This window comes from Priapulus caudatus, unplaced genomic scaffold, assembly GCF_000485595.1.
Source record: "Priapulus caudatus unplaced genomic scaffold, Priapulus_caudatus-5.0.1 Scaffold326, whole genome shotgun sequence".
NCBI lineage: Eukaryota > Metazoa > Priapulida > Priapulimorpha > Priapulimorphida > Priapulidae > Priapulus > Priapulus caudatus.
In genome coordinates, this window is record NW_014577387.1 from 96,890 (window position 1) to 110,948 (window position 14,059).

Genomic DNA, 14,059 nt, shown 5'->3' on the forward strand with positions numbered 1-14,059 from the left:
TCTTTTCTGGGAATGACGGGAAGAGTCGAATGGGTTTTCCGATTGTGCCTGCCGGCAAAGCAGCTTAGCTTCCTAGCGTGCATTATTATTCTATTGCCGCGACACCTGACTGTGGGCGGTGTACGCGCCTAACCACTACGTTTTGTCGTTTACGGTATGTAATGTATGAAACTTGGTCACTTGAAAAATTGGCCCGAGTGAAATATGGGGACAACTCGTCGATATTACAAATATAGAAATTACCAATAGAAAGCCTATAAGAATATATAGTGGTCCAAAATGCACATGCTTGCACCATTTTCCGTCTCCGTATTTATTTAAAAAGAAACTCGTGGAGGGCATGCCCCGGACATCCCCAGCGCAGCGCGCTACTGCGTCACACGGGCTCCATAACGCTTCAAATCCACCGCATTATGTTCTAAACAAAAATTGAATAGGTATGGTAATGAGAGACCAGGAGAAAGGAAGAGGGGAATGGGAGAGAAAAAGAGAGTGAGTGAGTGTGAGCGCGCGCGAGAAAGACAAAGACAAAGAGGAAGGGAGAGAGACAGACGGACGTACGGGTGGACGGACGGACGGACGGACGGACGGACGGACGGACGGACGGACGGACGGACGGACAGCCAGACAGACAGACGGACGGACAGACGGACAGACAGAGACACAGAGAGAGAGAGAGAGAAGCAGAGAGAGAGAGAAAGAGAGAGAAAGAAAGAGAATAAGAGAGAGAGAGAGAGGGAGAGAGAAAGAAAGAGCTAGAGAGAATGTGAGAGAAACAGAGAGAAACAGAGAGAGAAAGAGAGAGAAAGAGAGAGAAAGAGAGAGAAAGAGAGAGAAAGAGAGAGAAAGAGAGAGAAAGAGAGAGAAACAGAGAAAGTGAGAGAGAGAAAGAGAGATGTGGAAAGGAAAGAGAAAGGTGATTATAATAATTACGATGATGAAGAATGATGAGAACGGGTTAGGGCAGTGGGTGAAAACAACGAGATGGGGAATAGGAGAGTGTATTCTTATTAAAATCTATTTGTAGAATATTGAGTGTCTATCTCCACAGGGGCCTGCAAGCCTTTATCTTCCATAGAAAGGCGGACGCAGCTATACAATACGTGTGGAATATTCACGAATATGCGCGAAAGATAGATAGAAAGGGCGGTGATGGGGAAAAGATGAGGATAGAATAATTTACATGATATATAAAAATAAAAGAGGTGGACGTGTAACAGAGAGATGGGGAGAGGGAGAGGGAGAGGGAAAGGAAGTGGGGGAGGAAGACAGAGAGTGAGAGGGAAGCGAACAGGGAGGGGAGACGGGGAGGGAGATGGAGACGAAGAGAAAAAGGCAAAGGCAAAGGGAAAGGGAGAGGGCAAGGAAGAGGGAGTGGAAGAGAAAGAGAGACAAGGGGAAGGGAATGGGGAATAGGAACCGTGGAATGAATCGGAGTAGAGGATGTTACGCACTCAGCGTGTCTTCTTTCATCCCTCATATCCAAACCTCCCTCTGCATTTTTAGAGGTGTCGGTATAATGTTAACACGAAATCCCAACGACTCGGGAACGTACAATATAATACACAGGCCCGGTCCCATGAGTGCGACGCCTCATGCAATCCCACTCCCCGCGGCATTCAGGTGCTCTTGAATGAGTACGCAATTTCGTATTTATAGCTGCGCGAAAGAGCGCGAAGCAGCGAGCAGGTTCCAGGGCGTTCTCGAACACGCACCAAGCTTCCACGTACCTGCTGTAACGTTCTAAACACATTGACGGTGCTAGCGCCTACCAGCCAACCACAGCGCGAAACCGCAACCATCGATCGTTCTCGAAGCGTAATATTCTGCCGGTGACGTGACGTCATAGCGCTGATATAAATATTGGCGCGCAGGCCCCTCTGCTGAAAACCTCAAGCGGGATCTTAAGCCCTGTCTACACTAGCAAACTTTNGGGGGGAGAGATGATCAATGGCAGCAGGCAGATTTTAGACATTTTCTGAGGGCATGGTCTGACGGAAGCGATTGAAAAACTTTTTTGTTTCAGCAGTGACCTAGGCATTTCTATGGCTTTATTGAAAGGACCATGAAATGTAATTTCTGCTGACATGCGAAGAGTAAGTGTCGGATAACCTTTTACCCTCAAGAGCGGGTTAAACATGGATTTCTTTATTGTTAGAAGAATTTGACTGGCGGGTTTGCTAGTAGAATCTATACATGCCTGGATGTATGAGACTACAATTTCACAACAGTAAAATTTCAAAAGCTAAATTTGGTTGTAGAAGGTTTATGCTCCTTAAATCGTATAATTTCTCTACGGCATTCTGTACTGTCAGTGTGTTTTACATGTAACGTATGCACTGCAGTGGCCACTGCCAGTGGCCACTGCCAGTGCCAGTGCATGTGTGTGGTGGTACTGTGTAGTTTTTGCCTGCGTTAATTAGTTACTGGTGCAGCTCTCTATTTCAGCCTGTAGGCTTGCGTAGGTAAATGGATGTGTGCTTACTATTCTGTCTTGCAAATAGTTTGTTACTACTACGTACGATGGAGCTTCCATCTTTAATCTGAAGACACTTAAACGTACGCGCCATCTGTGGCAACTTTCATAACGATCCCACGAACATTCTCTTTGAGAAGGTTCCTGATACCATCCCTGTGCCTTCCACTGTGTTTGGCGTGTATGTGAACACATTGGGACTAACAAGGTTTTACGTAGAACCCACCACTCCACCACAGAGTCACCGCAGTAGACGTTAGATGAGCGCTGTCGCTCCGCGGCACTTGTTTTTATTCCTGATAACATGCATACGGTATTGCCCTCAGTGCAACAGGAGTAAAGTGTTCGAACAGCTGCGAACGACTCATGCACGAGCAGATATCAGGGGCAGATCCAGGGCTGAAGCTAGACAGTATTTTTCCCGATTTTAAGGGCACATCCCCCAAAAAGGGCACACCACCCCACAGTGGGCGCCGTTAGGTGTGGAAGCACATGGCGGAGGTCTGGGGGGCCTCCCCCAAGAAATTTCAAAATTTCAAGTGTCCCTGGGCACAAAAATAACCACCATTTGAGCACACATTTAGTCAAGCAGCAATAGCTAAAAACCATATGGAATTTTATTTCTGCTTCATTTTGCCTGCGCTTTGCATACCAGCAATTAATGCAGAATGATTCAAGCACTTCCTTTCTTTTTCAAATATCAAAGCTAGTTTTGTTATAACCATGTAAAATTTTGATTTCCTTCAAGTCCTGTCAATGAATCAGAAGAAAAAGAAAAAGAAATAAAGAATATAGCCAAATTCCATCTAATTGTTTTCTGTATTTTTTAGCACAAAATTTCGAAGGACACTTTGAAATCTAGACCGTATTTCCCAATACGGCAAATACGGTCTGAATCCGCCCCTGGATATCCAGTATGCAGTACTTTGTTATCAAGCCGTCACTCTATCACGGCAGATATGAGGAGAACGGATAAGTAGGTTAGGCTTTTCTAGAACCTACGTGAATGCAGTTCGCTCGCTCGCGCACAGCACACAGATCGACAGCCAGTCACACATCGATTATTCTCGAAGTCGAATGTTCTCGACACAATTGTGACGTCACGTGAGCGCGCGTTATATAAGCATATGCGCTAACCGCTAGCCTGCCAGTTAGAGTCGTAGATCTTCGCTCGAAATCTACAAGCCTGGTGAACTAACTGCAACGTGCGCGACTACTAGTAGCATGTCTCTGCTACCGTTTCTCATCGTCGACGAGCCGTGGGGCAGCTCGGCGTCAACCGTCATGCATGATTTCGACCGGGACATGCAGCGGTTTTACGACAACATGCGCCGCTTTCAGAACGACGTCAACCAAACGCAGCGGCGCCAGGCGTCCGGCATGAACATGCAGCCGTTCGCGAGGGAGGGCGTCATGACGAGGGACGTGGTCGAGGAAGGCGGCCAGAAGAAGCTGCAGATGCACTTCGACGTGCGCAACTATCGTCCGGAGGAGATCAAAGTGCAAGTGGACGGTAACATGCTCAAGGTGTGTGCCAGCCACGAGGAGAAGACCGAAAACGGGGAGATATTTCGGCAGTTCAGTCGCCAGTTTACTGTTCCCGATAACGTCAACCCAGAAGCACTGAAGTCGATGCTGACACCAGAGGGCGTATTGAACATCGAAGCACCCTACATGGCTCTGGAGGCACCGAAGGAACCCACTGCCATCCCGATTGACTTCGTAAAGAAATAAACAGACATGGGTTTGCATGTAACTTGAACTGCATGAAAGCTTCTTCCTATAATCAGGAGTCTATCAATATTGATAGACTCCTGCTATAATTTGGGACACATTTTTTGGACATGCAAATGCCTTGGTAAAATTTACTATAACGTTGCTAGAGTATACTGCACAATTTTTGAAGGAATAAAGTATTATTGGCATTCCCAAGTTTACGAGTATGATTTATCACGTAATTCCTAATAGCGGCACAAACAGCGAATTATAATAAGCACTACTCTGTCTTGAATATTATAAAAATGTTTTAAAAATGTGTTTTTTGCAAATTGCAATAACATTGCAAATTCAAGCCTTGCTTTCCTGTAGTTAGTATAGGTTTACCACGGTAAGGTTTTGTGTATCAAATGATGATATAGCACATTTTCAAATTTCAAGCAGTTTACTAAGTAAAATAGCTAGTGTTAATTTCATAGTAAGTAATAGTACAAAACTTAGCAATGCTAAGCAAATGCACGATTTCATCCAGCATGATTGTAATTTGTGAATGACATTCAGATGTACACAGGTCTAGGAATAAATAAAATAAATGGTTTAAGTTATTAAACTATATACAGAGTTTTACTGACATTTCTCTTTGCAGACTTCCGTATGCACACACTCTCACGTATGTATGCATTTACACTTTCTAACAAGGCTTATATAATTGCATTACTCGGTAACCAAAAATTCATGACGAGAAATTAATGATCATTAGCGAGCAATAGTGCATACTGAGTTGTCGAATTCACCATCTAGGTGTTCTTTTGATTCTGTTGATGACAGCAACATTACATGAAGAAAATGGGCAAATATAAAATGGACATTACCACAACAATTTAACTACCCATCTTCCTCCTCATCATCAAATGACAAGAGTGTCTTATTTTTCACTTGTTTCATATCTGATTTGGGGTGTTTTTCATCAGAGCTCTTCTTTTTCTTTGATGTGCTGACACTTAATTCTGCATCGTCTTTTCGCTTTGTGGGTTTCTTGAAGATAACTTTATCTAGGGAATGTTTCTCCACTGCAAGTGTAAATGCAATTATTCAAATTAATGTGCATAAAAACGTCTTTGAAACAATTAACTACACGATTATTATGCTTGTTCTTTTTATTGTGATATATCTACAGCTCCCTCTAAGGGAATATATAGTATTAGTAACGACATTTTATACATTTATTTATAACAACCAATGCGAAATGAAACAAATAATACTACACACACATGCACACACGCACGCACATACGCAGTGATGTATGCACGCATATACGTACACATGCGCACGCGCGCACGCACGCACGCACACACACACACACACATCTTAAAACAATTACCAATTACTAGATTATATATTTGATGGTATAATTTAAACAGAAAGGCATATATCGACTGTATGAGAAATAAAGTTTAAACTCGGCAAACGTTTTATAGTTCACCTTCCTCCTGTGGTGTAGTGATTCTATCCACCTCCTCTTGTGTGAGATCATCTTTCTTTAGGGCAACTACCGTCGGTTTCTCATCATCGTAATCATCTCTGTCATCTTCTTCGAATGTAGGTGTTGTCTCTCTCTGCCAATGATGAATAGCACTGCAGTTGCAGATAGTGGTTTTGCTTAGTTAATTGACACTGGAATACAAGCAATAAAAGTATAGGTTTACAGCAACTAACAATACCTATACGTAGAAGTACAATTATAGGCACGTGGGGTATAACACCCATACTGTTTTGAAATAAGGATTTGCCACCTGGCTACATTAGAAATGTTTATGTAAACCCATTGTAAACGTATCACACAGAATGCAAAGAACCCCCACTAAGTGACTTTTAGACATGGGGGATATATCATTAGAGGTTGAAGTACTATTATAAGGAAAACGCCAATAAAATTGTTCATTGCCAAATGTCTGTTCCAGGATTCCTCACTTACACATAGACTGACCAGGCTCTACAACTGTTTCACGTCGTAGGAGCCCAACACCCTTCAATACGAAAAACCTCGTAGCTTAAAAACAAATGACAAATTTCATAAATAAAACAACCATATTACCACATTTGACCCGACTTGTTACATGGTGCACGTGCAATCTCACATATCGCACATTTCTTAACCGGTATTTGACTCAGTATTCATGTTCTAGTGAGACAATTTGAACACAATTTTTTTTTTAAATTGGCAAACTCCATACTTGAATCACTACACATGCACGAGAACTAGGCAGGAATGCAGTGTGAGCGAAAATCATGCAGATTTCAAACAGTAATGACTGCCTTGTTTAAATTTCTCCCTTATCAAATCTCATAAATGCTCGCTGACACTTAAATACATACTTTGCAATAGCGCACATGGTTAATAATGTCATGAAAGTACAGGGAAGCGATATTAAAGCTGAGAGGGTCTATGTCTCCCTGTGTACTGCCGGAACGTACCCTGGGTACGGTTCGGTATACCGGAACGTAACCTGGGTACGGTTCGGTATACCGGAACGTACCCTGGTAAGTGGTAACTATCTAATATGCCGGACCGTACTTCGCCTACTCCAAACCGTACCCAGTTTTCAGTCCCCTCGACCGACTGTTGGCAGGAAGCGTACCGCTTTACGGCAATAGTCTAGGCTTGTTTCCGGTACATGTGGTACATGTGGTAACTATCTGGGTGCTCGCAGTGTACGCATGCGCGAAAATGTCGTAAACATTACGAAAGGAAAACGCATTCCCGATCATCGCGATATTTGCAAAAGGATTGCGTGCATCAGTGTATATAGGTTAAAATTTCTTCTTGGTTTCACAGTTTCATACTCCAATCCAACTTTATAACGATATAAAGATTGGCGGTCTGTATGTATATTTCAAATGTTGCGACATCAGTAGTGGACGGAACAGGGACAGTCAGGGTACGGTGAGGAGTAAGCGAGGTACGGTCCGGCATATCAGATAGTTACCAGGGTACGTTCCGGCAGTACCCAGGGAGACATAGACCCTATGAGCAATATTAAGAGCTATCATGACATGTTAGGTTTTGGTACGTTTTGGTACGTTTTATTACAACACTTTGTTAGATACAAGCTTTGGTCGCTTCGTCTTTTTGTGACCTCGCCACATAGTGAAAAGCAAGAAGGTAACTTGTGGCTAACTTACATGGCTTAATTGACTGTATAATTAAAACCAGTAACTCATAAACTACAAAACGACTGAGTGAAGTACAAAACAAGACTTAGTGTGAACTGAAGAGAAAACGAAAATAAATACTAGTTTTGTCTGTCTTCTATCATCTATGTGGGGCAGAAAAAATAAGCATAATTATTTAATAATACTATCTGCTCAAAATACAGGGAAATAAAATTCGCAGTGGTTACGCGTCTGGAACCGGTCGCCTAGCCTCCAGGCTACGCATTGCTGCCGTCTATCCTTTCATCCGTCCCATATCTCTCTCTCTCTCTCTCACGCACAGCTCTCTCTCTCTCTCTCTCTCTCTTACGCACAGCTCTCTCTCTCGCACACGCACAGCTCTCTCACACACACACACACACACACACACACGCACACACGCGCACACGCACACAACGCACGCGCACGCACGCACGCATGCACGCACGCACGCACGCACACACACACACACACAGACCTCTAGATCCATCTCTCTCTCTCACGGACCTCTAGCTCTCGCTCTCTCTCTCTCACAGACCTCTAGCTCTCGCTCTCTCTCTCTCACAGACCTCTAGCTCTCTCTCTCTCACAGACCTCTAGCTCTCGCTCTCTCGCTCACAGACCTCTAGCTCTCGCTCTCTCTCTTTCACAGACCTCTAGCTCTCGCTCTCTCTCACAGACCTCTACTAGCTCTATCTCTGTCTCGCTCAACCCCCCCCCACCCCACACACACACTGGGCAATCAGCAGAGCGTCCCGTAGCGCAATCATGCGTGTACGTGTCGCAAGATCACTGTGTGCGATGGATGTCCGGACGCGTAGCCTAGAGGCTCCTCGTCCGTAACAGGTCGCTTAGCCACGGCCAATAAAATTGACTAGTATTAGTAACTGTAATAGTAGTATTCACTAAAGATTCTCGATCGATCACAAATGCCTACTTTAGACTCGATGGTTGGGGGTTCCTTGTAGCCAACTTTCTCCTTCATTCGCGTTATAAACGAGGGTTCGTTCGGCTTTACGTAAGACACATTATGTTTCTTCCCTGCCATGTTAAAACTTGAACTATTATGTTTAACCCAGAGAACATTAAGATTGCAAAACGTGCTCGACTTCACAAATAACTTGTGTTTTTCTACGTTGTAACTTGTGTTACCTACCGCACCACCAACGCCGTAGACTGGTACCCGGTCCCACCTATCGGCTTAGGATTACCATCGAGTAATCGAGGTGGGAGCGAGTACCAGTCTACCAACGCCGTTTCTTGTCACCTTGTGCATGAATTTAGACTACAACGTGTTTCTAAATAAACACAAAATAGTGTGGAGTAGAGACATAGTACCAGTCTAGTAATTTCTTCAGGGCTAGTCATTTCTCTAACGTTTGTACTAAGACATTTTGGACGAAAATACAAGAATTAAGCGATAGATATGAATTTACAAATTTTTAAAAGGGAATTATTATATGTACACAATTATTACATGTACACAGTACAGTACTCATAATTTACATTCGTGACTATTGTATGTGCGAGGTACATATACAGAAAACATGGCTGCGCCTTACAGTCTTTACCGGTAGATCACGTCATAATATAAATAAGACGACAAAGCTAATGCAGTTTGGTATGAGCTTCCGTTGCAAGATTTTAAAACTTGTTGTGGCACGTCAATCACACTATATTCATGCTAAACTATATTCAAATTTAACAAATCAAACACCTGGCATCGTTTACGTTTCCACGTCCACTGACGTCTTCACGAATTTAGCATGGGAGCAGTGGTGGTATGAGAATGGGAACTTCACATCACACCGAGCATTGCTGATATACTGCAACGATCCGTGTGTAGTCGTTGGACGTCATCAAAACCCGTGGGTTGAATGTGACGTGAAAGAAGCGGCGGTGTCTAGCCTGCCCTTGTCAAGACGCCAAAGTGGCGGTGGAACTGTATACCACGACCTTGGTAACATCAACTGCAGCTTTATGACTTCGCGAAAACATTACAATCGAAGAGAAAACCTCGATTTCTTAGCTGATTTGATCAGCACTCGCTGGGATCTTGATGTGTCCGTGAACATCAGAGACGATCTAATTCTTGACAATTTCTACAAGGTGTCAGGTAGCGCAGCAAAGCTTGGAAAGGATACAGCATACCATCACTGCACACTCCTTGTCAACTCTGGGCTAACGGCACTTCATTCAATTTTGCGTCCAGACAGGCTCGGCTGGTCGTCAAACGCTACCGCTAGCGTGCCATCTCCAGTTGCCACACTGGCTAGTGCTGCAGTGGATATTAACACAGAGTCGGTGATAGAAGCCATAGCAGAAGCTTATCTGAGTGCATATGAAAACTCTGTGACATTAGTGACACCGTCAGACAGCGTTTGCCCGGGCTGGAGTAAGATCAGACAGGAGCTTAGTAGCTGGGAGTGGATTTATGGGAGAACGCCAAAGTTTACGATTCACAAAGCTTTGATACTTCCTGGCATAGCGAGCACAGTGACACTAGAGCTGAATGTTGTTAAAGGGCGAATTGCAGGCATTCAAATTTCGAATGAAGAGTTAACCAACTTAAGCGAAATCCTATTGGCAGAGTTATATTCATGTAGATTGGCTGAAAAAGATATTGTAGGGAGATTAGAGAATGTGATTTGCAGGCCGGACACTTGTCCATCAGATTCTCTCAAGATACTTTGCACGCATATTTCGGACATAGTGTAATATTTTTTAGGTGGGTTTACTAAGAAATTGTTGAGCCTGAATGCTAGCACAACAAACAATATATCAACAGCACATAAACTATATGGTTGATATGCTCTTTATTATATGTTTAGATATAATGCACATTTAAATCTGCCTAGTACTTAAATGTAATCTTGGTCTATCTGTTGCAATGTGTGACTGATCATTCAATGTCTCTCAATGCAGAATCATCGTTTATAATGTTACTGCCTAGTTCCTACATGGGTTCTAAGATTGATGAGTATATGGAAGATGCATCAATGTTCCTGACAACCTACAAATGGATCTGTGACTTTCAGCTAACAAAATTCTTTACAGAGCAAGTATGGGAACGGATTCCTACTGAGGTATATGCACATGTTATAACACAAGGAAACCCAATAACGTTCCATCTTGTTCAAACAAGACAAAAAGTTTATGTTAGTGATGCTAAGTATATATCTGTTAAAATGTAATTGTGAGGTTTACTTGTCTTATGTTTCGATTGTACACGATTGGTCTCATTCTTGCAGTGGTACGGATGTCTAAAAACACTTAGTGTTGATGATTTAAATGAGCTCCCATATGGTCACCAGATGGATTACTGGCCAGAAGATTTGAAGAAATTTATAACAAAGTCACAAGAACTCTCTCTCTGCAGGGATCAGGTGCACATTTTAATAATGCCACAAAAATTTATATGGTAGTGATTGCTTATAGTTCACTTAAATTCGCATAATCATGAACCTCACATGAATGAATTTATGTGTGCTTAAGCACGATTTTTAATATTTCTTTAAGGTTGACTGGCTGCAAAAAACAGACCTTGGCACAGAGGAAAAAAGAGGCATGACACCGAAGAAGGTCCACGAAGTAGAATGGATGTCATCCCTAGTGGCTGATGTTTGTCTCAAAACCCAATGTGATGTAGTCGTCGATATTGGTGCTGGGCTGGTAAAGATATATTTGTATTCTATAAGATGTGCATGCATAACACAAAAATATAGGTCTCACTCCATCACATCAACTAAAGTAATTCATAACAGCAACTCTTCTTTTAATAATTGGGGGTCGTATAACCATGCACTGACACCCAGTTTCGCAACTGCGCAACTGCCGTCAGCAATCAATGCTGTGCTTCGTGTGGCGTGTAAACATGCATCTTCACATTGTTACTGGCAGGGATATTTGAGTCGCGTCCTGAGCAGCATACATGGTCTCAGAGTGATATGCATCGAGTCGGACGGTTCAAGGACTCTTGGAGCTGAGCGGCGTGCAAACAGACATTCTCCCACGAGCAAGCCGCAGTGCATTACCCAACAACTAACATCTGACGACATCGGAGGAACTGTGAAACGACTGCGAACAGTGTTGCAGGGTGCGCTTGGTTGCGATCGATACAGCAGGAACGATGCCAGACCATCTGGTGATGGTCACAGTGGCGCTGTCTGCATGATCGGGTTGCATTGTTGTGGTGACCTCACACCAACAATGCTGAAGGTCTATGCAGAAATGCCAGAAATCCGTGCATTAGTGTGCGTTAGCTGTTGCTATCACAAAATGGTAGATGGCACTGTAATCTCACGAATGAACTTCCCCATGAGCACAGCAGCGAAGAGATTTCTCAGGCAGAATCAAGGAGAAGAACGCAATGTCGATCTCCCTCCATGTCTCTGTGATTCTAATGCAGACTATCAATGCTCTCAGGATAGATATCATACGGAGAGAAGCATTGATAATGTGGAAGGCAAACAGCAGAGTTATGTTCGAGGAACAATGAAATGCCAAGTGCTGTGCTCTCCTTCCAGCTCAAAGTGTGAACAGAAGTTTGTAAATGATAACGCTCAGTTAGGGAACAATTCAGAGAGCAGTGATTCAGCGTCGGATGTTTTTCCCATTGTTAACTCGTTCGCATTAAGACTTGCTGCTCAGGAGACACGGGTGAGGTGGAGAGCACAGACGGCAGATGACCACGAACTTCACACTAGAACAGTTGCCTACAGAGCCATCCTCGAACACCTGGCGAATAGCGAAGGTGAATAGGGACCATATATGAAACATAGAGATCTATATAGTGTGTAGAAACTATAATAAATATGATAAGTATAGTAAATATAACTATATGTAAATATGGTGCAGCCTGTCATTGTAAGAACGTGCACAATAAAATGATGAGCATTTATTAGATAATATACCTAAAATTATACTACTGTAAGCATAACTGTTATTTTTTTATTGATAATCTTGTTACTAGGAGTCATTGTACAGACATGATTCACATGAAACAGCTTGTGGATATGTTTTTTGCATATCTTCACTTTATACTTCACAGATGGTGGGTTTAGGAAATTCCATAGGAAGGTGACGTCAAAGTCATCATTTGAGTCATTTGAGAGCTATTTGGATGCAGCCATCCTGAGAACTACGCTGGATGCTTGTGGTGGGCATTCCCATGTCGCTCATGAAACTGTACCATCCCTTCTTTTCGCTATATTGGGTTTTCTCTCTCCTCTTCTCTCTAAATCTTCCTTCCCCCTCTCTCTCTCCTGTCCTCTCTCCTTCCCTTCCTCACTCCCTTACTCTCACCCTCCCTCTCTTTTCCTATGTGTTTCTCTCACATGTGCATGTATATGTATTTGCGTGCAACTGTGATTATGCTCTGTTCATTTCTGTATATAGCAGATATATTTTCTGTTCGCACTCTTCCAGGTGAAAGTGATCAAAGCGTAAAAGGTCGTCTTCGAGAGCTTTACACAAGATTTCAGCCGTTATTTCCTTCTATTGAAATTATAACAGTAAGTATCTAATGCATAACCAAGTTTATATTGTCTTGAGGAAGGTGTGGCCAGTATACAATGAAATTTTTTGGATGAATCACTGTATATGTATCAGCGGCGTAGCCAGCCTTTCTAAGAGGGGGGATTCCTTCCAAGAGGGGGGATTCCAAACCAACCATATACTGATAAAACTGCATTAAAATTTTCGTTTCATGCTTTTATATACATACTGTATCAGATATGTGCTATTTGATACAAACCAGGGGGGATTCCGGAATGCATGGAATCACCCCTGGCTACGCCCCTGTGTATGCACATATAATTCGTATTGTTCTCTTTATATTTTTATTGAGCAATGTGCATTATGATTCATATGTAAGTATACTACGTAAATAATTAATTAAATAAACTATACATAATATATATTCAAATGCAGGCTCTACAAGTGTGTATGCAGTCAGTCCTGGAATCTGTTCTAACGATCGACAGATGCTGCTTTCTACAAGAGCGTCACCTAGTGGCAGAAATTGCTCCAATCTTCCTTGAGAATATATCACCAAGAAACTTGGCAATTATTTCAAGGAGGAATTAGACTAGCCATAGGACTAGCTTATCGAAAAAAGTGAATTAACTGACTGCATATTTTGAATTAAAACATATTAAGAAACTTATTTTTATCACACATAATCGAAATTTATTATAAAATTTGAGAATATATAAATTTTGTTACATACGCATGTGTGTACGCACACACGCACACACACACACACACACACACACACACACACACACACACACACACACACACACATTTTGTATCCAAGAATGTAGCGGTTTCAGTAGTTTTATGTTACTTTTTTATGTTACTTTCACAATATTTTAAATTAAAATATACGATGTTCAAACATATTATATTCTTGTGAATTCTTATTAATGCGTGTGCGTGCGTGCGTGCGTACGTATGTATGTGGTACGTGCGTGCGCGTGTGCGTGTGTGTGAGATAATAAAATCGGCATTTAGTCAGCATAAATAGCATAAATAGCATCAGTCAGTCAGTTTACTAATAATTTTTTTTACATACATTAAACTTTTAACACAGTTAAAAACTGTGATCTGTATTAATAATTATAAATTACATTTTATTTATAAACAACCAGTGGATAAAGTTATAGTGAAGAC

The 14,059-nt window shown here is 42.3% G+C and overlaps 3 protein-coding genes across 10 annotated transcripts; 2 read left to right on the forward strand and 1 right to left on the reverse strand.

The window, feature by feature from the left end:
• The first annotated feature begins 3,603 nt into the window (after window positions 1-3,603).
• On the forward strand, window positions 3,604-4,401 carry LOC106809084 (heat shock protein Hsp-16.48/Hsp-16.49-like). The gene has a single exon (XM_014812044.1). The coding sequence runs from the start codon at window positions 3,701-3,703 to the stop codon at window positions 4,208-4,210; it is 510 nt and encodes a 169-aa protein (XP_014667530.1). The 5' UTR covers window positions 3,604-3,700; the 3' UTR covers window positions 4,211-4,401.
• A 393-nt stretch (window positions 4,402-4,794) lies between these two features.
• On the reverse strand, window positions 4,795-8,551 carry LOC106809085 (uncharacterized protein KIAA1143 homolog). Its single transcript, XM_014812045.1, has 3 exons — window positions 8,322-8,551; window positions 5,676-5,808; window positions 4,795-5,262 (listed from the first exon to the last, which is right to left on the reverse strand). The coding sequence occupies exons 1-3, from the start codon at window positions 8,430-8,432 to the stop codon at window positions 5,078-5,080; spliced, it is 429 nt and encodes a 142-aa protein (XP_014667531.1). The 5' UTR covers window positions 8,433-8,551; the 3' UTR covers window positions 4,795-5,077.
• A 285-nt stretch (window positions 8,552-8,836) lies between these two features.
• Window positions 8,837-13,786, forward strand: LOC106809081. 8 transcript variants are annotated; one of them, XM_014812032.1, is made up of 8 exons: window positions 8,840-9,779; window positions 10,310-10,470; window positions 10,636-10,770; window positions 10,904-11,056; window positions 11,285-12,137; window positions 12,435-12,542; window positions 12,812-12,897; window positions 13,316-13,786. In XM_014812032.1, the coding sequence occupies exons 1-8, from the start codon at window positions 8,906-8,908 to the stop codon at window positions 13,469-13,471; spliced, it is 2,526 nt and encodes an 841-aa protein (XP_014667518.1). In that variant the 5' UTR covers window positions 8,840-8,905; the 3' UTR covers window positions 13,472-13,786. The 8 variants fall into 8 exon arrangements, with proteins under 8 accessions (XP_014667519.1, XP_014667518.1, XP_014667520.1 ...); XM_014812034.1 differs by having other exon boundaries at window positions 8,842-9,500; XM_014812035.1 differs by having other exon boundaries at window positions 8,843-9,500; window positions 10,442-10,470.
• Window positions 13,787-14,059: the final 273 nt, after the last annotated feature.